The 21,849-nt window shown below is 43.3% G+C and overlaps 1 protein-coding gene across 1 annotated transcript; it reads left to right on the top strand.

Annotated features, from left to right (window-relative positions):
• Window positions 1–623: 623 nt before the first annotated feature.
• LOC119718326 (integrator complex subunit 6-like) lies at window positions 624–19,525 on the top strand. Its single transcript, XM_072023452.1, is given in 8 exon segments — window positions 624–14,422; window positions 14,848–14,990; window positions 15,115–15,256; window positions 15,259–15,351; window positions 16,045–16,235; window positions 16,238–16,442; window positions 17,240–17,333; window positions 18,433–19,525. Coding segments are annotated over 7 exon segments (1,026 nt in total). The 5' UTR covers window positions 624–14,422; window positions 14,848–14,903; the 3' UTR covers window positions 18,647–19,525.
• The last annotated feature ends 2,324 nt before the right edge of the window (window positions 19,526–21,849 follow it).

Genomic DNA, 21,849 nt, shown 5'->3' with positions numbered 1-21,849 from the left:
CGGTATGTTTTCTGTGAGGTCTTACTGATTTATGGTGTTCTGAAAAAGACAGTATTTCTGATTCTTAAGAAGTGTGCTGCGTCTGCTAATTAGGAGCAGGAGAAGCTTCCTTCGAGGAGGCCACAGCACTGCTAGATGGGCGTCTCAAGGAGGTTGGACACCAGGAAACGGCAGGTGTTGCCAGCGGCTGGGGAACCCACCCCCTCCGACGCTGGTAAGGCCCAGAGCTGTGCATGAAGCACCCTGGGGACAACAAACGCCCTCTTGCTTTTCCAGTTGATGGCAGAAAATCCATTCGGCTGATTTAAACCTCAGCTGTTTGTGATTTAAAGCATGGCTTCGGATCTGACCACCACCGACAGGAAAGGACGTGCGTCACTGCTGGCAGCAGCCCAGCTGCCCTCGGACGGCACCGCACGGCACCGCGCGGCCCCTCCGCGGCTGTGCTGCTCCGCCGCCGGGGCCGGGCCGGGCCGGGCCGGGCCGGGGGGCGGAGCCGCAGCGCCGGGAGCGCGCCGGCGGCGGGTTGGGCCGTGTCACGCGGCCGCGAGGCTGCCAAGGCCGAGCGGAAACACTACTCTCGCGGCGGCCGGAACCGGGCCACCATATTTGGCGTTTCCTCCGGGCCTTTTAAGGCGCTTCCGAGGCCCAAAAAAGGCTTTTCCTGCTCACGCCCTCTTGGGGCCGCTCCGCGGAGCTTCCGGGGGCCGCCGGGCCGCCTCGGAACGGCCCCGCCCCGCCCCGCCCCGCCCCGCCCCTGGGGCACCGCGGCGGGTCTCTCGCTCGGGCCGTGCCCCGCCCCGCCCCGCCCGGCCCTTGCCGCGGGCTGCTCGCCTGGCGGCTGCGGGCCCGGGCAGCGTCTGCTCCACGCGGGCTCCTGTGGCGGGTCCGGGGCCCTCAGGTCGCACTGCGGACGCCCGCTCGCGGCGCGGCCCGGAGGAGCTGCGGCTGTGCTCCCTGCGACCTTTGGAGGGCAGGCCTCTGCCTTTCCTCGCTGCCGGCTGCTGCTACGGTTTCTTTAATAGGGAGTGAGTCGCTCTGCCTGCCCGCCTCAGAAATAGGTAGGATGCAGTTTAACCCGGGGAATACGGAAGAGTCCTGTGCCCGTGCTTGCCCAAGATTTTCGTCTGTAGAGCTTTTCCATAAGCCGCTCTGTGCTTGGGGAAATGCAGGCAATCCTTGCCCGCATGGTTGGTTTGCTCTTTAATTACACTACTCGGCCCTGGAATGTTTATAGAAGAAAAACTGATCCATTCATTTCCTTTTAGAAATAAAGGGAAGAAAATCAGCTATGGCAATTTTAAAGAACCCAACTCCCTCCTGTGATATGCTGCGTGCCCTGTTGTGTCTTGGGAATGCTACTAGAGAATCCCTGTTGGTGAAATACGATTGTTAAAGCTGTTTCTGTTGCAGCTGTGAGTTGCTCTTAACCATGGGCCTTGGCTGACAGAACAGATGAGACTTAGCAGGAAGAATAGAGAGCTCGAAGAAGAGATTTTGGAGTGAAAAGCTATGTGATCATGGGCCGTTCTTTCCTCAGCAGCTTTCACTGGTCTATGTCTGGAACACTGAGGATCTGAGAAAGATCTTAACCCCCAAGACAAATAACTTTTTAGACCCTAACCTGACATCCATGGACTGAAGTGATCTGAGCTGCAGAAGGCACCCTTAGGAGAGCTGCCCACAAACACACCTTCACCACTGTTGAGTTTGACTAAAGACAGGTGAAGTGGTCCAAGGCTGGCTCATGAAGAACTGTAACTGAGGGCTGTAAGGCTATGTTGGTTGACTTTTGATATAAGTATCTGTTTCAAAAGTTTTCTATTTGTGGCCCAGTAGACCAGAATTCTCAAAAGTTATATGTGTGTAGGTAAAAAATACTTATGAAGAGGGTTTAGATATGTGATTCTTGAGCTATATGTTGCATGTTTTTACATGTGTATGTTATCTGCATGTAGCCATAGTGCTGGTTACACCTAGAGGGAAGGCTGCATGTTTTAAAGTACTCTGAGGCTCTAGGATGATAATATACGAGCTGTAGCAAATGAACAAGAACTTTTTCAATAGTTAAGTTGTTCTGCTATAATCAAAATGTCTTCGTTTTTGAAAGCACAGGCTTGACTTACAGGCTAATGATTTATGATCTTGACTAAAGAAACTTACTCCTGTTAAAGAACAGAAGACAATGTATGTGCCTAGTATCTAGTGTTCTTTGGGCTTTGATTTTGTCCTTTGACACTGCTGTAATGAAAATGACAGATGGTTAGGCAGTATTATTCTTAACATTCACATTTCATTTCCTTAACTATAAAAAGAATTAATAAAGCATGCTTCTGGAACTTTTTTTTTTTTTAATTAATAAATAGGCTTATATTTGTGCTTTTTTTTTTTTTTTTTTGTAATCTTTTCTTACTACTTTTTGTCTCTCTGAACACAAATGATGATACACAATGACACTATGATTAAAAATGGCAGTGGCTATAAGTTCTGCTATCCAATGTCCTCTGTAAGTTTGACCTGAGTTCTATGACCTGATTTAGCCATGTAGCCTGGCTACTGTGATTCCTCTGTAGCAAGAAAACTACTCATCACAAATAGGCTTTCAGACATCAGAATCAGGGCAGGGAGACAAAGGTTTAATTTGATCTTGAAAAGGTTGAAAGCCTTTAGACTCCTGTAAAGATGCAATTACAACTCTTAAGTAGGCTCAGTTACAACTCTTAAGCAGACTGAACATTACTTGTTATCTAACAAGGGCAATTCTTCAATCCAACAAATTCCATTAGGGATGGTTATAGAGATTCTTCAAAACATGTTACATAATTAACATCAAAAATGTGTCTATCCCAATTGCTGTACTCCTTTGATAAAACAGATATTGGTAGCTCTCAGGTAGCTTATGTGCCCAGCTTTGTACTAAGTCACTGAGCTCTCTGGTGTGTTCAAATGTGTGGCATTCTATGAGCTGAGTTTATGAAGTGGAACTATGCTTTCAGGTTTGGTGCCTGTATATGTATATAGGCACTTTGGTGTATATAGTAATTGCAGTTATGGCAGCCTCAGGGAACCCTCGAGATACTGTTAATGTACCTTACTAAAACCTAGGCGTCAGTGAAAGAAATGTGAGTAAATTCTGGGAGACAAATGCTCTGCAGTGAATTAGTGTAATTCTGGCACTTCTAACAGTTCTGATTGCATTTGTCCTTGGAATACCTCAAGAATGTTGGAGCATAAGGAAGTAAAGAGACAGGCTCAGTGAGTAAATCTTGCTAAAAAATTCCTAGAATAAAATGTCAGCAGTAGTTCTCATAATAGATTGAGAGAGATTTCTTACCTAATTAGCTGGAGAACTGGACATGAAAGTATATTTATATATATGTGGAAATCTGACAAATCTTAAGAAAATGCACAGCACCAGCATTTTGATCTGAAGGTTCTAGTGATTAAAGGTCATTGCCATGATTCTTAAATTCTTTTTGTGTAAATAAGCCTGAGGATTATAAGGGACTCCATGTGTATTCAAAAGGCTAGAAAGCAGCAATGAGGTATTGAATTTAAAGGCAAAAACTGTCTGCACATCTGGCATTTTGCCCTAAGGAGAAGGGCATTTTGTGGACAAAATCAGGCCACCTGAGAAGTTGCAACTGTAGTTTTAACATGCCAGAGATCATGACATAAAATGAACACATGCTGATTTTTATTTTGTATTTTTATTATTTATTTATTATGTTAAAAAATGCATCTGAATTAAAATACAGTAGTTAAGAAGTAAGCAAATGTTGGTACCATTTATTAAGAAGACTGTTGTACTTGATCAAAAGAATCCAGTCTCTGGTCCATTGTAAGATGTAGTCTTGGAGTACTCTTCCAGCAGTTGAGACCTGTGGGTAACACCTTTCATGAACCCATGTCTTTGCACATCTACCTCTGTCCATGTGATTTGTGAAGCTAGACAAAATTATAACGTTCACAATATTTGGTGGGAAAGTGAATTTTAGTGTATCCATGTGCTGCGTGAAGAGAGGTGTGTGTGTGTGTGTTTAAACTTGCTATTTTGTAACTGAATTTGATGGCTATTAAGGCTTTTATTGTAGAAGATGGTGAATAATACCATTTCCACAACAGCTACAGAACTGTCTCCTCTTCTTTGCACTCTCTGTGGTTGAAGAAGCAGAATCTGTTTTGTACAGTAGGTGGTTTGTACCTAATATCATCCATTGTTTTCTGTACCATTGTTTCTGAGGAGTAGAGGCCTGCACTGTCCATTGTATTCAAAATGTTCCCTGCCTGAGCAGGGGTTTGTACCAGATGACCTCCAGAAATGCCTTCTAACTTCAACCACTCTGATTATGTGATTCTGCGATGCAGGATGAACGTAGGTTTATTGTGGTATATATTTTTTTTCTCCTATTTTTCTTCATTATTTGCTGAATATTTCTAAATGTCGTGTCTGGCTTTTGAGCAGTGAGCTGACCTTTTAGACTTACTTATTGTTAAGATCTTTTTGGGTGATAACAGTTCTCTTGGAGACCATCATATGATGTATAATATTAAAAATTTGCACCCCCAACCCCTGACTTGTTTGTTTGTTGTATTACGTACACTGAAAATCATCTGCAGCTTCCTTGTCTGTTCCCACAACATTGTTATCTCTTGCAGGTACTCTATAGGAGCATTATTATTATTATTATTATTATTATTATTATTAAACTGCCCAGAACAAAAGCATTGTCAGAGATCTGCCATCTCAGTATTCATCTGGCTTTTTCAAATACTCATTAAATATTGTTTCTCAAGGCTGGACAGAGATCTCTGTTGGTGATTTTTGCCTAACTGAAACTGAACATTTATTACTGTTCTTTCAGCTTTTTAGTAAGTTGCTTCTCTGGAGGAGAGCTGTTCCTGTCATCTCATGCCTTTGGCAAGGTCTGTACAGAACAGTTTATGGAAATCCAGATACAGTACATCAGGTGAATTTCACATGTCCACATGCCCATTGATTCTTCCAAATAATTCTAAAGCATTTGTCAGATGTAAATTTGTCACACACATACACGCTAATTTTGACTTTCAGAATTGCTTCTACTAGCATACCTGGAAATAGAAGTTGGACTGATGCTTTCTGAAACATGTATAAAAATTTGTCATGTATGTTAACTTTCAGTCCCGTAGTACTGAGGTAAAACATCGCAGCTATTATGCTTTTTCAATTGCACATTTGAGGGGTTATCATATGGTCTAGTGATTTATTGTTATTTATTCTGTTGACTTAATCCCTTCTGTAATTATCCTACAGAAACTTTGGTATATGGGAGTTGTATTACAGAATATTTTAAAGGTAATTTTTTGGCACAGGAACTTTTCCAAGTTTGTCTGAAATAAAATGAGTACAAAAATAACTTTTTTGGTGCCCTTCTTTTGTTTTAAACATCAGCTGCTCTTACAAATTCTCTGACAGTCTCACAGTTCCTGATATGGCTGAGTGTCCTGGTTTCAGCTAGTATAGAGTTAATTTTCCTCCTAGCAGCTGGTAGGGTGCTATGTTTTGGCTTAGGACAAGAAGAGTGCTGATAACACCCCGATGTTTTAATTGTTGCAGAGCAGCGCTTACACCAAGCCAAGGACGTCTCAGCTTCTCGCTCTGTCCTGCCAGCAGGCAGGCTGGGGGTGCAGTAGGAGCTGGGAGGGAACAGACCCAGGACAGCTGACCCAAACTGGCCAAAGGGGTATTCCATCCCATCTGGGGTCATGCTGAACAATATACAGGGGTGGCTAGCCGGGACGGGGGGGCAGCTGCTTGGGGTTAGGCTGGGCATCGGTCAGCAGGTGGTGAGCAATTGCATTGTGCATCACTTGTTTGTAGACATTATTAGTAGTACTATTATTATTATTAATTATTATTATTATTTTCCTTTCTTAATAAACTGTCGTTACCTCAACCAACAGGCTTCATTTTCCTGTTTCTCTCCCCCATCCCAGACATGGCGGGGGGAGGGTGAGTGAACTGATGTGTGGTGCTTAGCTGCCGGCCGGGTTAAACCACAACACTGAGAAAAAGGAGTTTCAGTTCTTTTGCTGTCTGCAAGTTGTTTTCCCCAGGCTGTATTTCTGGACTGCTTTATTGTGTTTTATTATGACAGTTTGTGACTGCATCTGCTTCCATTTCATGCTTTTCAGCATAACTTCCGCTTCCGAAAAGATATCATTCCTTCAAACCATAATCCAAATATTTATTTTTGATCTGTTCTCAGCCCTTCCTAACAGGTGATAAAACACGATATCTGATGTGACATCTTTAAATGTATTCCTGTCAATAGAAAAAATTTTTACTTTTTTAGCTGCACCATTACTTTGTCTTTATGTAAAGGTAAGGAAGTTTAACTCTTTTTTGAGCTATGACCCACTGTAGTAGATGCGTTGTTTGTTTGTTTGTTTGGAGGGGTCTGTTAAACTGTTCTTGTGCTCTGAATGCAGTTCTGTGCTTTACTTAGGAAAATGTAAAGGCTTTACATCTTTATCCTTGTGGTACACATTACCCCAGACCATGGGGTTGTTGTTTTTTCTGCAATTTTTAGGTTAAATTTGTCTTTTTTAAAAAAATAAAAAATTAAACATCAGCAGTTTCATTGCATGTGGTCTATTATAAAGGGTATCCCTATGGTATAGGATCTTTCTATTTTTAAAGATGCCTGTAGTTTCTAGTGATTTTCAATCCTTCTACCTTGTACCATTTTTTCTAGCTATGCATGGTCACTCTGCCTCAGTGTTCCTTTGTGTGGCAGTGGGAACATTAAAAAAAATAAAACTGTCATGGAAGCTTTGGTCTAAATAAAAAATTGAAGACTAAGTCACCCCTGACATTTTTTTTTAAGTGCAAGCTTCCTTTCTAAAGACTTTTTTTTTCTTCTCTGTGTCCTTCATATCACCATAGATGTACCCTGTGCATCTTTCCTTGCACTTCTAGAAAGTCTGCCCAACTCTTCCTTGGTTCCTATTTCCTGCACTTGGTTGGCAAGTCATAATCCTAGGGAGTCACATTGCTGATAAACACGTTGCAAATCACTAGAGCCTAAATCTCCCTTAGGATAGCATTCATCCTCAGGTGTAATCCTCAGTGACAAAGCCTTTACCTTCCGAGGAGGATCTGCCCCAGAACTGTTCCCTGTCATGAGCCTTGCATTTTTTTGTCTGCGGACTTTTCCCTTTTTCACAGCACAGGTGTTGCCAGCTCAAGTTGACACTGAAGGTGTCACTGAAGAGTCTTCCTGAGTTCCTTGGCCTCAAGACACAGACTTTTTTCCTGGGAAACCTGCACTGTCTGTGTTTAGTGCCCCTGGGGTTTGTAATCCAACAGCTCTTGGTACAATAGATTGGGGATCCCTCTGCCAGCTAATGGTGATGGGGATAATATTGAGAGTCGTAATAAATCATTTTGCTGTTGCACATGCATCTGTCTGTCTTGCATCATAGTCATTTAGATTATTAAGCTATGATAATGGAAGTTTGTCAACATAGCTAAGGTTTTTCCCATAAGTCTTAGAGAAAGTGGGTGGTTTATAAAATAGTGCTTAAGAAAGAATATGCTACAGAGAAGAGGGCTGATCACAAAACTAGTTCTACCCAGAATGAGTAAAGTAAATAAGAAAAAGTATTTAATACTGAATGTCTCCTTCTTTTAGCTAGCTACAGATCTTACTATTTTGCTGTTATGCATCTGGATCTACCTGATAATGTTCTTTTGCTTAAGCAGAATTCGGCATAGTGTAAGTGTATATAGGTTCCATTAGAAATACACAGTGTTATTGCAAGCTGGGTTTTAGAAACTCCTTCTGTCTGAAGGAGACATGCTCAGAAGCAGGGAAAATCCTTCATTTTCTGAAGAAGGAATGCTAGACAGAAGAAGTCATATTTTTTATGCCTCCTGTAGCAGGGAGTATTGTGATTCTAAGCAGAGAAGAAGGAAAGTTATACTAATGTGTGCCATCACTTCATGGACTTGAAAGTCTGGGTATCTGCAATGACTGGAAAGTAAACGCCACATCTCTTTCCCATTTTGCTGTGGCAGGAGAGGAAGTGGCAGGGATTTTGTGTTTTTCCTCTAGGAAGATGGTAGCTTATGGTTGCTCTTGAAAATAGGCTTAGTCAAGTGGTATTAGATGAAAGAATTATGCTCAAAGTTCTTTTGTACAAGCTTTAGAGATTTCTTGATATAATTTCTCAGCTTTAGAGAGAGCAGTTGTCTAACAGGTGTTCAGCTTTCTTTGTGGTGATGCTAATAGGCTTCAGATACTAGTGTCCCTATGCTGCCACCTTATGTTTAGAAACAAAAGCAACTTGGATGTTCTTATTAGGAAATATCTATGTTAACAATTCTTAGGTGACCTTGTAACTGTATCCCTAGTCTTGAGCATGAATACTGTCATATCTAGTTACGCAGTTAGGGTTCCTTCACTTTACTGCTTTACTTTAGGAAACTGAGACTAAGGCTCTTGGATTAATATGTATGTATATTTACTATTTTTAATTTTGAGTTTTTTCCTTCTTCAAAATTCCTGTCTAAATTTTCAATGGGTAGTAAGCTGTTTTATTTCCTAGCTAAGGTGGATGTGCTTGGCCAGGTTAAAGACAAGAAGGGCTTCTGTAAGTTCATCGGTTACAAAAGGAAGACAAAAAAAAAAGGGGGGGGGGAGGTGGGTCCCACTGCTGAATGAGATGGGGGACCAAGTGACACAGAAAATGGAGAAGGCTGAAATACTGAACACCTTCTTTGCCTTAATCTTTACCAACAAGAGTGGCAACAAGAGAGGAATCCCAGGTTCCAGACAGAGACCAGGAGGCAATGTAGAGCAAGGACTTTTTTTTCTTGAAAGAAGATCCAAACAAGGAATACTTAAGTAAACTGGTCACTTGGGCCCTGATGGAATGTACCCACAGGTGCTGAGAGAGATGGCATTGTGAGGCCATTCTTGACAAGGAGACTAGAAGTGCCCAGACACTGGAGGAAAGCAAATGTCACTTCTATCTTCAAGAAGTTTTTTAGGAGTCAAGCTAGCTTCTGATATTTGAGAAAGGCACAAAGCAATACTAAATAACCTTAACTGTACCTTGGAGCCTGGGATGCACATCCCTCTCCAATTAAGCTAGATAAGACAAATAGTGCTTTTATTCTCCATCTGCGTGTTTGTGTGTACCATCTGGGTGCATCTGAGAAAAAAAAATGTTTTGTACCTCTTAGAACACTTGGTCTTATACAGGTCTTTGCAGCACCTGAAGGAAGTCTGGTGGAAGAAATGTGGATCAGAAAAGGCAAATATTAGTTTTATATTAATATTTTACATCCAGACAGCCATCGGGGAATTCAAGGAATGTGTGACGCTGTGCTACAGAAATGTGTATGTGTAGGAATATATATACTTTGGCTAAACAAGTACGCTATGCAGGAATTGTGTAGTACGTATTTGTTGTTATAATAATAATGGCATTGTGTATTTGTCATGCCCCAAGATGTCCAAAGAAAAATAGCGTGCCCTAATGTTGGAAAAACTTAAGGATGGGAGATGCGAAAAGGTGAAAAAACAATAGGAGTATGAAAAGAAGAGGGGAGAGTAGTTGTGAAAAACAGAGTTGTGTTTTTGCAACAGAAGGTGTTTTTCGCAGTAGCATAGCAGCAGGGTGTATGTTAAGAAGATAAAGGGAAGGCTCCGCTGTCCCAAAATAAGGAGGATAGCTAAGAAAATGGGACGAGCAGTGCAAAATCAGTAAAGACAAAAATCATGGGCCCTTGTTGAGTGGCGTTTTTTTATTATTACTTTTTTTTTTAGCTGGCATTATTTTTTATTACCTTTTTTTTAGGCGGCTCTGCTTCCGCGCATGCGCGGAAGGTGGGGCCGGGCGGCGCCGCAGGACCCCTGTCCGTGGCGAAATGGCGGCGCCCTTCTCCGCAGCGGGAGCCGCGCCGGGCCGGCTCTGTACGGGGCTGGGAACCGAGGGCGGAAGTGGCGTCAGGGCTTGCCCTCATTGAGGGCGGAAGTGGTCGGGCCAGGCCGGGCTCGGCTTGGGACGCCGAGGCGCGGTGCCGCAGCGAAGTTGGTGGTCGGTGCCATCCCGGGACGGGACGGGGCGAGGCGGCGGGCGGTCGAGGCGCCACGCGGTCGGCTGCTTCTGCGGAAATGGCTTTTGTGCTGGGCGGGGGCGGCGCCGCGCCGGACCGGACCGGACCGGATCGGACCGTATCGGACGGCCGTGCGGCGGGGTCTGCACTGAGCGGGGCTTCGGGGGGCTGCGGCAGAGGGGGGCGGAGCGTCGGGAGGCGGCGGCGGTTGTGTGCGGTTGGCCGACGCCCCTCTGGGTTGGCTGGACTGCTCCGTCCCGAGGCATGCTGGGAGCTGTAGTTCTGCGGTGCCGGGCGGCCACGTGGGCTCCGAGCTGCGCGGCCGGGCTTTCCCCGGGCCGGGGCCGGGGCCGGGCTGTGCGCGCCGGGAGGCGCAGGTTGCTGCTGGCTGTAAGATTAAGCTTGGAAATAGAGGGGGAGTGAGGGAAGAAAAAAATCAAAGCCTTACAGGGCCTCAGCTCCACGAATAACAGTCTGTCTGCTTCTGGAAGAACTTCCCGCCGTCAAGGACAGATGGGGCGGACCCCAAAAGCTAGGTGGGGTTGTGTGAAAGCTGGTGATAGTGCTAGCAGGACTCCACAGTCGACGAGAGGTATCCTTGGATTTGTTGTCCATCACAACGAGAAATGCTTGTTTCATCCAGTCTGGGGAAGCCTGTCACACTCACAGACATAAGTAATAGCAGTGAGACTCTATTATGCAGTCATGGAGAAAGTGTGGCATAGTGAAGAAACAGTGTGTTTCTGGTAAGGTGACAAGTGGACTCACACCTCCCAGAAGTCCCAGTTTGTGGTCTTAAGGTTGTTTTTCTTGTTGGGGGAAGGCAGAGAGAGCCGAATATTATCCAGAAAGGTGGCCAAACCCATGCCTAAAAAACTCAGCTGCTAAAGCTTTTATAAATGATCTTTGCACTGCAAGTTTCAGTTTTCATGAAGCCAAATCAAGATAAATAAGAAAATTTCTATGGGTTTAAAAGAACACTTACTAAAATATTGTTGTCATTCACACTAATAATGGAACGAGTGAACTTGTTCCACACAGTAATCTGAATTTATTTTTTTATTTTTGTATTCTAGCAAACTGTGTATGATCCCGGGAGTGTAGGCATGGTCTTGCATAGCATTGTCATTCTGCCCCACCGCTCTTGACATCTAACAAAGTAATACTTTCTGGATGTTGTCTGCGAATTCTTTCCTTCCTTGTGTAAGAAGTCGATGCGCGTGTCACCTAGTTTGTCACAGGGTGTTGCTGAAGTACTGTTTTATTTGTTTTTGTGAAGACAGCAGAATCAAAGATAGCAGCTTGGTGGTGACTCCCTCCGAGATAGTCATTAAGATAAAACAGCGAAGTTTCTAGCATATATTAAAAAATTTGGAGGACTTAGCATAGCTTGCAGGAAAGTGTGCTGGAAAGGTGATATTTGGCAGCAAGCGTGAAAATGTCGTATTTTTACCAACAATAATAAGAACTGATGCGTCTGCCCTGTGTTTGGTTAGGTCAGTGAGTTAAGAGGAGCTGAGCATAGGGTTTGCAGGGAAATTGGGAAATGAATGAGATAATTTAATCTCTTTTCCATGTATGTTTTTGTTTTGTTTTTTAAATCCCATACTTATGCTATTATACTGAATTTTTAATATAACTCTATTTTAGCTGGTTCGGGTTTATGGATAGCAGCTAACTATAGGAAGAAATAAGATCCTGAAGTGTCCCTGGAGCCACTAGCTCTACCTCTTTATCTGTTCCGTGAGAAGATGCCCTGGATTGTGTTTATTAAATGGAGTATGAGAAGAAACAGCTTCTTGTGACATTTGTGCTCCTCTTCTTCAGCTCGTGCAGAAGGCTGACAGCCTGTCTCACTCTCATCAGTGCTATCCCACCAGCTCCGTTAGGAGCTCAGCACCGCGTTTGTCCTGTTTCAATCTTCCTGATCCCCTCCTTTCTGTGCTGCAACACCACCATCCACGAGAAGTCAGGTAGGATCTGAAGACCTTTGACATTGCTAAAGAATCAAACCTCAGCTGTCAGTTTTAGCCCTTTGTACTCCAGACGTTTGCCTTGCTGGATGATGGTTTTGTTTTTGATTTTGTAATGCGTTCTTTGTAGAGGTTATTTTAAGCAGACGAGTAGGTAGCCTCCTTACCTCGGTGGATTGTACGAGTTTCAGCTGAGCTTTGCCCATCTGAGCGATTGCCCAGTGTCTGTTCTGGTCCTGACATATCTCTAAAATCTTTGTCTGCCTCGCCCCTCCTCTTTGTGTATTAAGATGCACGTTTGTGCAAAAATGATGTATGCCGTGCATAAGTCCCCCAGTGGTTTTGGGGCATTTTCAGCATTTCACTGGTAAGGCTCTGTGTTCACTTAATCACTGAAGCGTACTCCTGGCTTTAAGCATAGGCATAGCTAATGATTGTTACTCAAGTGGTTATAAAGTTCCAAGCGTTTGTTTATATATACATATGTAGAGAGAGAGAAAGATACATACACATATGTATATGTATGCATATACATAAATGAAACTGAGTCTGTGGAGTAAATGACTTTTCTGCTTGTTGCATATACTCACGTGTCAGCAGACTCATATGCAAGTTGATCCAAACTGGGTGCCAAGCTATGCCTTTTTTGTTGCCTAGAATATGCAATCTGTGCAGCTCAGGTGTACCTTGTCTATTAACTATCTCTTACATTGTGCCACCCCAGTGGATGTACCCATCACCACCTTGGGGCTACATAGAAATCCAATGGAAAGGAGTGGAGATGCTGAGAACAGGCACCTTGTGGCTCAGCGGCATTTCCTTGCTGTCTGAAAAAGTCTCCTTGCAGTAGCTATTCAAAAACCTTCTGCCCATTTTAAACCCTGCTTGATTGTTGGACTGCACCTGGGAGGTTTTCCTCTCCCTGCGTTCTGACAGCCGGCTATGTCCTCGTGCTGCGGTTCACCAGGGCAGAAGCAGCTCCCCGCCGCTAGGACCCCTGTGGTGTTGGTTGCTGAGTGAAGGTGGCACACAGGGTAAACTGAGGGAAGATGCAGGTGGCGTGCTGCGGTCACAGGTTTCCCAGGAGAAAGAGCAGCCCGTCCGTCCCGACTGCCTAGGTAAGTCGCAGCAACCTCCGGGTGAAATCGAGGCGTGCTCATAAACTTCCTGCAGCCCAGGAAGATCGTGTCGGTCACAAAAGGTAGTAGTAACCTTGTGGTTTCAATGTTCTGTAGCGTTTGTAGCAAAATACACTGGCAGATGAATAAATGAGCGGTACAAATACATGTGACTCTTTAGCTGAGACTAAATAACGTGCAGTTTCTTCTGTGTTTTATCTTTCAAAGCACGTTGATGCTGAGCGCCTGAGCTTTCTGCTCACGTTACCAAGGAAAGGAATGGCTGTGCTGCTTCCCCCCTCATCTCTCTCTTTTTTTTTCTTTTTTGTTTTCTCTCCTCTTCTCCCTTGATGACAGGGACTCAAAATGTTTTCCTTGGATGTCCACGTGAAAATTAAAATAAATAAATGCAAATGGTGAACACACTGACAGAATTGGGTGACATTTTCAAGGTAGAGGAGGGCGAAGAATGTGGAAATTCCTAGTACATTAGTGGTGCTCTGTTAACAAAACTGACGTATACACCACTTGCTTCTTTCTAGTTTTTTGGTTTGGTTTTCCTTTCAGTAATCTCCCTGAAGGCTTTTGTGGACACATGGTGTATCTTTTCTGTTCTTCCAGTATTAATTTGTCAGGAAAGACGACCATAAAATCCGAGGGCTATGGACAACCATCTACCAGGTGGTTGTTGCAGCCTCCATCGGTCATGTTATTTGTGCTTTTAGCTCGCCCTCTCCTATATCTTGAGTTGAATTTTTTTTTTTTTTGGCAACGCTATGTTTGCAGTGATAGCATTGCTGCCGAGGTATTTTTGACTAAAAATAATCTTAACTGTAGTAGTGAATTCACAGAGTGTGGCTTTGTGTAATGACTCCCACGATCACAACTTTTTTTTTTTTTTCCTTTGTCACAGATAGGAGGAAAGCTCTTTCCAGAGAGATGGAAAGAAAGTTGTTTCAGAATATGTTCAGAATGTCTGAAAGTGTTTCAGAATATTTCTTGTAGTAGTTAACAATATTACAGCCCATAGAGCAATTTCTTTGTGCATGAGAACTTGTGGGTTAACTGAGAGTTACTTGTTTTATTATAAAATTAGGATTTGAAACCACGGGCATTCAGAAATGCATATGATATGCCTTGTCGCAGTCTTCTAGATCAGCTAACCAGAATGAGAACCAATCTTCTGAAAACACACAGGGATATCATGGAGCAGGATGAAGGTAAATCGCAATAATTATTTATTAACATTCTGGTACAGCTATTTAATTCACCTAAGTAGTGTTTCTGTCCTCGGTGTGGGAGAGGAAGTAGACTTTGCATCGTTTTTTGGGTTAGTCGTCCTTCACTAGATTCTGAAGGAAAAGAATGAAACTTCTGCCTTCTGTCACAAAACATGTTGTGCATGCTTGGAATTTGAAAACTATATTTCATGGGTGAGCTTTCCTATGCAACAGGATACAGTAGATGTTTTTATAGTGATGGTGAAAGGAAAGAGGGGCTTTATTTGCCTTTTGCTTTTCCTTTGTAGAGGGAGGAAATAGTGATTTCTAGTTCTTAAATGCTAACACTTGAAATGGAAGCATGTGAGGCTTGTATTTCCTTGGTTTTAAGGTAGACTAAATTTAGATACCTTGTTCTGCTGCAGACTGCCTTCACAGCGTTCTTGTTGTTCAAATGGGAAATTATCAGGAGTAGTTGAAAATGATGCCTTCACCCCTTCGGGAGATTGATCCAGATCAACCAAAAAGGCTTCATATATTTGGCAATCTGTTCAAACAGGATGAGAAGGTAGGAGAAGTCTTGCTATCTGCTGTATCATTATTTGAAAAGTAACTGAATTGTAACACAGAGGCAATTACTCTGGTAGTGAATTGACGAAGCAATTATTTTTTACTTAAAAAAAAAAAAAAAGTCTTTCCAGGGTATGATGAGAGATGAAGCAGATAAATTTGTTGCTGGGCCTCAGAATAAGATCAAGCGTCCTGGAGAGCCCAATACTGCAGCATCACTAAAGAGAAGGCATAGCATGTCACTGCTATTGAGACAGCCACAGTCACTGTTGTGACAAACCACGTTGGTGGGAAAGGGCCACCCTGTGCTGCTGGATCTCCATCATATCTGAACCTCAAAGGCATGCCAACAAATAAAGGTATGTTGGAGTTGTAGTACAGGAGTTTGTGTGGTCATAAGTGGAAAAATGTGTGCAAAAAAAAAAGTCTCTGTGCTTTCTATGTTAATTCAAAAGGACACGTAAGTTTTAGAGTTAACTGGGACTGAATTTCTTAGGTCGGCTTAGACAAACAGGCTGTTGCTATAGCTAACGAAGTCCTGAATGAGCAATAATTTTGAACTGTTTTTAAAAAGTGCTGAAACCTTTCACCATGACGGTTTGGAGGTAGCAAAGGTTTCATTTCAGCTTTTAGTTCTCATTTGTGTATTCTATCGTGGGGAAGGGAGAAGTGGGGAAGAAAAGTGTAAAAAAAAAAAAAAAAAAAAAAAAAGTTTAAATTTCTCACAAATTTACCCACCTGTTGCAGCAGAGTCAAAAGAAAAATTTGCTGGAACTGGGGGAAGGAGGGGAAACTTTAGTTTACTTGGAAGTCAAAACACTGAAATGGGAATACAGAAAATAACTTCACGACAGTCATATGAGATGCTAGCAGTCCAAAAGGAGGTATTCCTGTGGTTGCGTCAAAGGGTGAATAAAATTACTGAAGTGATCTGACAGTGCTGAGTAACTCTCTACACAGTACTTTAAACAAGAAGGGATGCAGAATAATTTCCTTCTGTGTTTTTGTTACTGCAGTTACGCACTACTAAGATACATCTTCTTAATTTTCAGACATTGGTAACAATACTGTCCAAGATGGTAATGGAGAGAAGAAAGCAGAAAATTTTCAGTTGCTGGAAAAGCAAATTGATGGCTTGTCTGTGCAAATAGCTTCTTCGGTTCCAGCTGTTATGGGAGAGGATGAAATGTTACGTGGTGACTTAGACTCTCTACATGATGAGTTCAATTGCTTAAATGATGCAAAGATGGCTTGGATCGTAAACCTGGTACCAGTGCACTTGTTCGAGGGCCTCTAAATTTCAGTGTGGTTGGAGATGACCAAAAACTGGTGATGGAGTCTACTTCTGAATCTGTGCCAAATTCATTTAAAATAACACCTACGATGTTGGAGGGAAGCGATGCTGATATTAAAATTAGAGTGATGAAAGAGGTTCGCAAACCTGGAAGAAGTAAGTTCTTTATTAGTGTATTAAAAATAGGCTAGGGATACAGAAGACTTCTTGAAATGAGGATCTATTTTTAAAATAAAACCTCTGATTTTGAATCATTTTTGATTACTTGTGCATGAGTAGTGGAAGAACAAGAAAGTAAGTACATGTATTCACAGTCCAACTTTATATCCTCACCATACTTACTGCAGCACTCTTAAGCAGGCTTAGTCGAAGCACCATTCATGTTTTCGTAGTTGGTTCAGATAAGAAAATACAGAAACCAAGGAAAAAATACCATTGTTTCACATCTAATGTGTCCAGCTTGTTCTTTTGCACTACTTTTTTATTTTTCAAACTTTATACAAGACAATCATATTAATTGTGCTCATGCTCCACATAGATTAGTCATCTTGTAAAGAGTAGTTATCTTATACCTCTGCTTTCAAAAATGACAGCTCTAGGTTGAAACATGGCTTGGGATCCCTTTGTTTCTATTAACTGCTAATCATGGCAGTGTGTTCATGGAGATACAAGGCTTCTCTGCTGATTAAACCTAGACTGCATTTTCCAAGGGCAGGTGTTTCTAGATATTGCTCTTTTAAGAGGACGAAATTTTTCAGCGCTGCATTTGAATACCAGCAAATCAGTATCACTTCAAATTACTGGTATGCTGGCTTTTTCCTTGTCTTACGTGCATTATTGTATGCAGAAATGGGAAACTCTAGGCTTTGTTATTTTTCCTTTGGCTGTTAAGATTTATTGAAAATGCATTTGCAAGATCTGTTTCTAATATCTGTTTGGATCTTTTCTTTAAGATTATGAAAAAATCTTCTCTCTTCTTGAGGAGGTACAAGGACCAATGGATATTCAGAAGTATTTCATTGAATTTGCTATAAAGGAAGCAGCAAGGTTTGTATAGATATAAACGATTCAGAGTTAAATGCTAACGTTGTTCATGATAGTAAATCTCAATCTTTTCCAAAACAAGTACTTTGTTTTGACATACTTAAATTATTACAGTTTTAGTTGTCAAACTGCCATTGTATTTCTGAAGTAAATGGTCGTTACCTAGAGCTGAAATGTGAAATAGAAAGATACGGGTGGTTATGGAAGAAAGACCCAGAATTTGCCTGGACTGGGGAGAGATGGCTGTATCAAATTAAATTTGCCATTCTGATGTCAGAAATGAGGGAAGCTCTTCCATGCTGGAAACAGAAAGCCTCTGGTAATACTGTTTGTTGTGGCAAAATAATACAGAGTTATTTAACTGCTATTTTTGGAAGAAAAAATGGAATTACTTCCCTTCTCTTCCCTAGTTTTAAAAAATGTCTCTTAATACAACACTTAGAGAGAATACTAGAGGAACTAGAGTTCAACAGCCTACCCAACAGAGTTAGTCATGTCAACAGTAGATAATAGTGTACCAGCCAGAGGAACACGGACCAGGAATGAGTTTGCTGTGCCACAGAAGAGTGGAAGAGGATGTAGCTGTTGCCCTCACCATCCTGGCGGAGTCTGAGAAGAAACAGCAGAGCTTTAACTTTACGAACCTCTGTCGGCAGAAGCTGGGCTGTAACCTTAAGGATGTGCTATGAAAAGTGTGGCTATTTTCCTGTGGAGGGTGCTATTTGCTCAACAGGCTGAAGAAAATAACCATTGTTGCCCCTCCTGCAGGTGATGAGAATTTACTAAAATGGGGCACTGTCAAATGCACACACTGCATTGTGGAGAGATCCCATGTGTTCCCCCCCCCACCCCCCCAAAAAAAAAAAAAAAAAAGAAAACCTCCCAGAAACAGCTGCATTGGTAATATTACATGTTGCCAGCACAGATACAAGGGTCTTCTTCCCGAGAACTGCTAGCCATGCCTTTAAACTTGAGATTCAGTGTAGATTGAGAGTAAAGAAACTGCTATTGTGTTAATGAAAGCTAAAGACAGCCCTGTGACTGTTACCACCTGGTGGTCACTAAACAATTTATCTCAGACTCTCTTCTGTTTTGTCTGCAGACATTATGAAAGTGCACCTGAGGCTTCCCAGGTCCATGACTTCAGTTCTCTTTCATCTTGTGAGGAGGTTGGAGATTCTTCAGGTGGCCTTGGCACACGCTGTGCTTTGGAAGCACTAAAAGGAAACGCTTTTAAAAACGTGCATTTTAATGTTCATATAAAAGAGATTATTTTTGAACAGTATTGTTACTGGATCACTAATTTGATACTTTAACTGTATAAATTTTTTGGAACATAGGTGTATATATATAAAATAAACCCTTTAATTAATTTTTAATAAGTGCTAACCTGAGGAGTCTGTAGCGGGCAGCATTGAATTTCCTGTTACCAGCAGACCGCTAATTTTTTGTGAAACCAGTCTGCATACCCTGAAATTCCACTTCTGGTAATAGCTGCAGAATGTGTTTGTACTTACCTCCCAGTAGCATGTACTCATCAGTCAGCTCAGCCTGTGCAGGGTGTACATTTTTGCTCCAAGGTGAAAGTATTAAAGGCACCAAGTTCCAGCTTACCAAATCCATGGTTACCCAAGTTAATATCCTCTCCTCCGTTCCTCTTACTCTTTTGTTCGAAGGTAATGTTGTGAATCACAGAAAATGCAACGAAGGCTGAAGCACCTGCACGTAATTATTTTTTTCATTTTAAACAGTAATATGCCCATAGTAAGTGGCTCTTCAGATAATTTTATTTTCAGTTGTTCTCATTTAAAAACGTTCTCCTGCTCCTTTAACAGCATTCTTTTAAAAGACAGGTTGAAGTTGTTCTCATGTTAACAAGCTCTTTACAAAGTACTGCGAATATCTTGAGGATTCCACTTGACCAGCTAGCAGAAGAGACAGGGAAACAGATTTAAGTTGATGGCCTGAACTTCTGTTCCTATTAATATTTGTAGTACTAGCCAGCCTGTGAGACATCTTTTCCGTCTCTTGTGAAGCAGTGGCCTTGTCTTTCTGGAAGAGGTGGTTTTACCATTGGAATTACACCAGTGAGATTCAAGAAGGAAATTAAATCCAAAAGCAGCATATCTTTATTACCATGTGAAGTGAAAAAGTTACACATGGAAAGAACTTGTTATAAACATTTCTGAACTCTTTTCTTAGCGGTAATGTATTCATCTGTACAGCTGAACATACTTAAAAAAAACCCACAGTAATACCTTGGAATACATAGGGCGATTCATCCCTATCCATCACATCAGTCTGTGAGAAGAAAGCAAGACGTCCTTGCAGACTGTGACAATGAAAAGATGAAAAATGAGTGGAACAAATCTCAGTGCATGTAGTCCTGCATCCCAAATGGAGCACAGAAGGAAGGTTGCTTGCATAGAAGAGCAGTGGATGCTTCATGCCCGTGTTAAAGAGAATACTGACAGAATTATTTGTAAGACAAGCTGCCGTGCGTGGTGTGGGTAGCAAATACGTTGGAAAAAATACAGCCATAAGCTCTGAATGGCACAGTAGGCGAGCTGTAATCCGCCCGACAAGCCCTCCCGCTGGCGCCTTCGGTCGCCACCTGCTGGTGGGAAAGGACTTCTGCAGGCGGCCAGGCGGCGCGCATGCGCGCTGGCGACCGCTGGCACCCTCTGCCGCCACCTTCTGGAGGCAATCGGGTACTGCAGGCAGCCGAGCTCCGCGTATGCGCGAAGGCGCCAGCGGGCACCCTCTGCCGCCACCTGCTGGTGGAGAAGGAATACTGTAGTCTGCCGAGCTACGCGCATGCGCGGTTGCGCCCGCGGGCGCCCTCTGCCGCCACCTTCTGGTGGAGATCGAGTACTGCAGGCGCCCGGGGGCCGCGCATGCGCGCTGGCACCCGCAGGCGCCCTCTTCCTCCATCTGCTGGTGATAAACGAGTACTGCAGGCTGCAGGGCGCAGCGCATACACGGTGGCGCCCCCGGGCGCCCTCTGCCGCCACCTGCTGGAAGCAATCGGGTACTGCAGGCGCCCGGGGGCCGCGCATGCGCGGTGGCGCCCGCGGGTGCCCTCTCCCGCCACCTTCTGGAGGCAAACGGGTACTGCAGGCAGCTGGGATGCGCGCATGCGCGGTGGCGCCCGCGGGCGCCCTCTGCCCCCACCTCCTGGTGGAGAACGAGTACTGCAGGCAGCTGGGATCCGCGCATGCGCGGTGGAGCCCGCGGGCGCCCTTTGCCGCCACCTGCTGGACACAATCAGGTACTGCTGGCGGCCGGGCGCCGCGCATGCGCGTTGCTTATTACGTCTTTTTTTTTTTTTTTTTGATGTGTAATTTCCTACGCTCCTAGATTTTTCTCCATATGTAAATGAAAGGTTTGAGCTAATTCCCGTTGAAAATATTTAATTTACTTTCTTGGTTGTATTGTCCTTTCTATGTTCAAAGCTGAGGCAAAAATACGGTAAATTTTGCTTCTAGAAACACCGCAGTTCGTTTGTCTGCACTCCGCATGCTGTAAACTAGGGATAGGGGAAAAAAAAAAAATAAAAGAACACAGCTGCTGCTGCTCCTGCTCTCTTTCTTGTGGTTTGCCCCCTCATCTTTCCCAGGTGATTGTGTTTGGGTGCTGGGCGGTGCCAAATGTTATACGAGCCCCAGGCATGCTATCAGAGAGCTCCTTCTGCCTGGGCTGCTCTTTGGGTCAGTGCTTTGTTTATTCTTCTGTTAGCTACATGCAGGGTTCTTTTAGTGGGTCAGAGTCTTGTACGATCTTTTAGAGGAAACCAATCGAGTAGTATGTTCATTTATTGCATGAAGCTCTTTGGAGATGATTAATTGTTATAGCACATTTATGGATAGGATGTCAATGTTATTTTGTGTGTTTGCTTTGTTGTTCTAGGTCCCTCATGATATTTGCAGGGTTACAGGGCAGATGCCACCAGGTCTACCCCTTTTGTTGTTTTTGTTTTGTTTGATTTTTCTTTCTTATTTTCTTTTTCGGAAGGGGGTTTGGGATTTGAGCGTCCTATTTTTTTAGGTTTGGGATTTGAGCATCTTAATTTTGTGGGTTAGGGGTTTTAGGCATAGGTCTTCGGGGGTTTAATGTGGTAAATAGTTTGGGTTAGGTCTGTAGGGGTTTCGAGGATTTTTAGGGTTAGGGCTTGAGGCTTTTTTGCGTAAGGGTGGTAAGGGCTAGGGTTACAGTGAGTGCTGTTAAATGTAGTTCTCGAAAACTCGGCCTCTGATTGGCCGTGCTGGCTGTTCAGGGAATTCTGGTAGGTGTAGTTTTCCAGCACCAGGATTCAGGGAGGCCATGTTGGGTGCCCAGAGCATGCCGGGAAATGAAGTTCTGGGACTCTGAACTTCCGGGATGCCATGTTGGGTGCTCAGAGCATGCCGGGAAATGTAGTTCTGGGACTCTGAACTTCCGGGAGGCCATGTTGGGTGCCCGGAGCATGCCGGGAAATGTAGTTCTGGGACTCCGAACTTCCGGGAGGCCATGTTGGGAG

This window comes from Anas platyrhynchos, chromosome 14 (assembly GCF_047663525.1).
Source record: "Anas platyrhynchos isolate ZD024472 breed Pekin duck chromosome 14, IASCAAS_PekinDuck_T2T, whole genome shotgun sequence".
NCBI lineage: Eukaryota > Metazoa > Chordata > Aves > Anseriformes > Anatidae > Anas > Anas platyrhynchos.
Note: the sequence above shows the minus strand (reverse complement) of the source record. Positions and strands in the feature narration are given on the sequence as shown.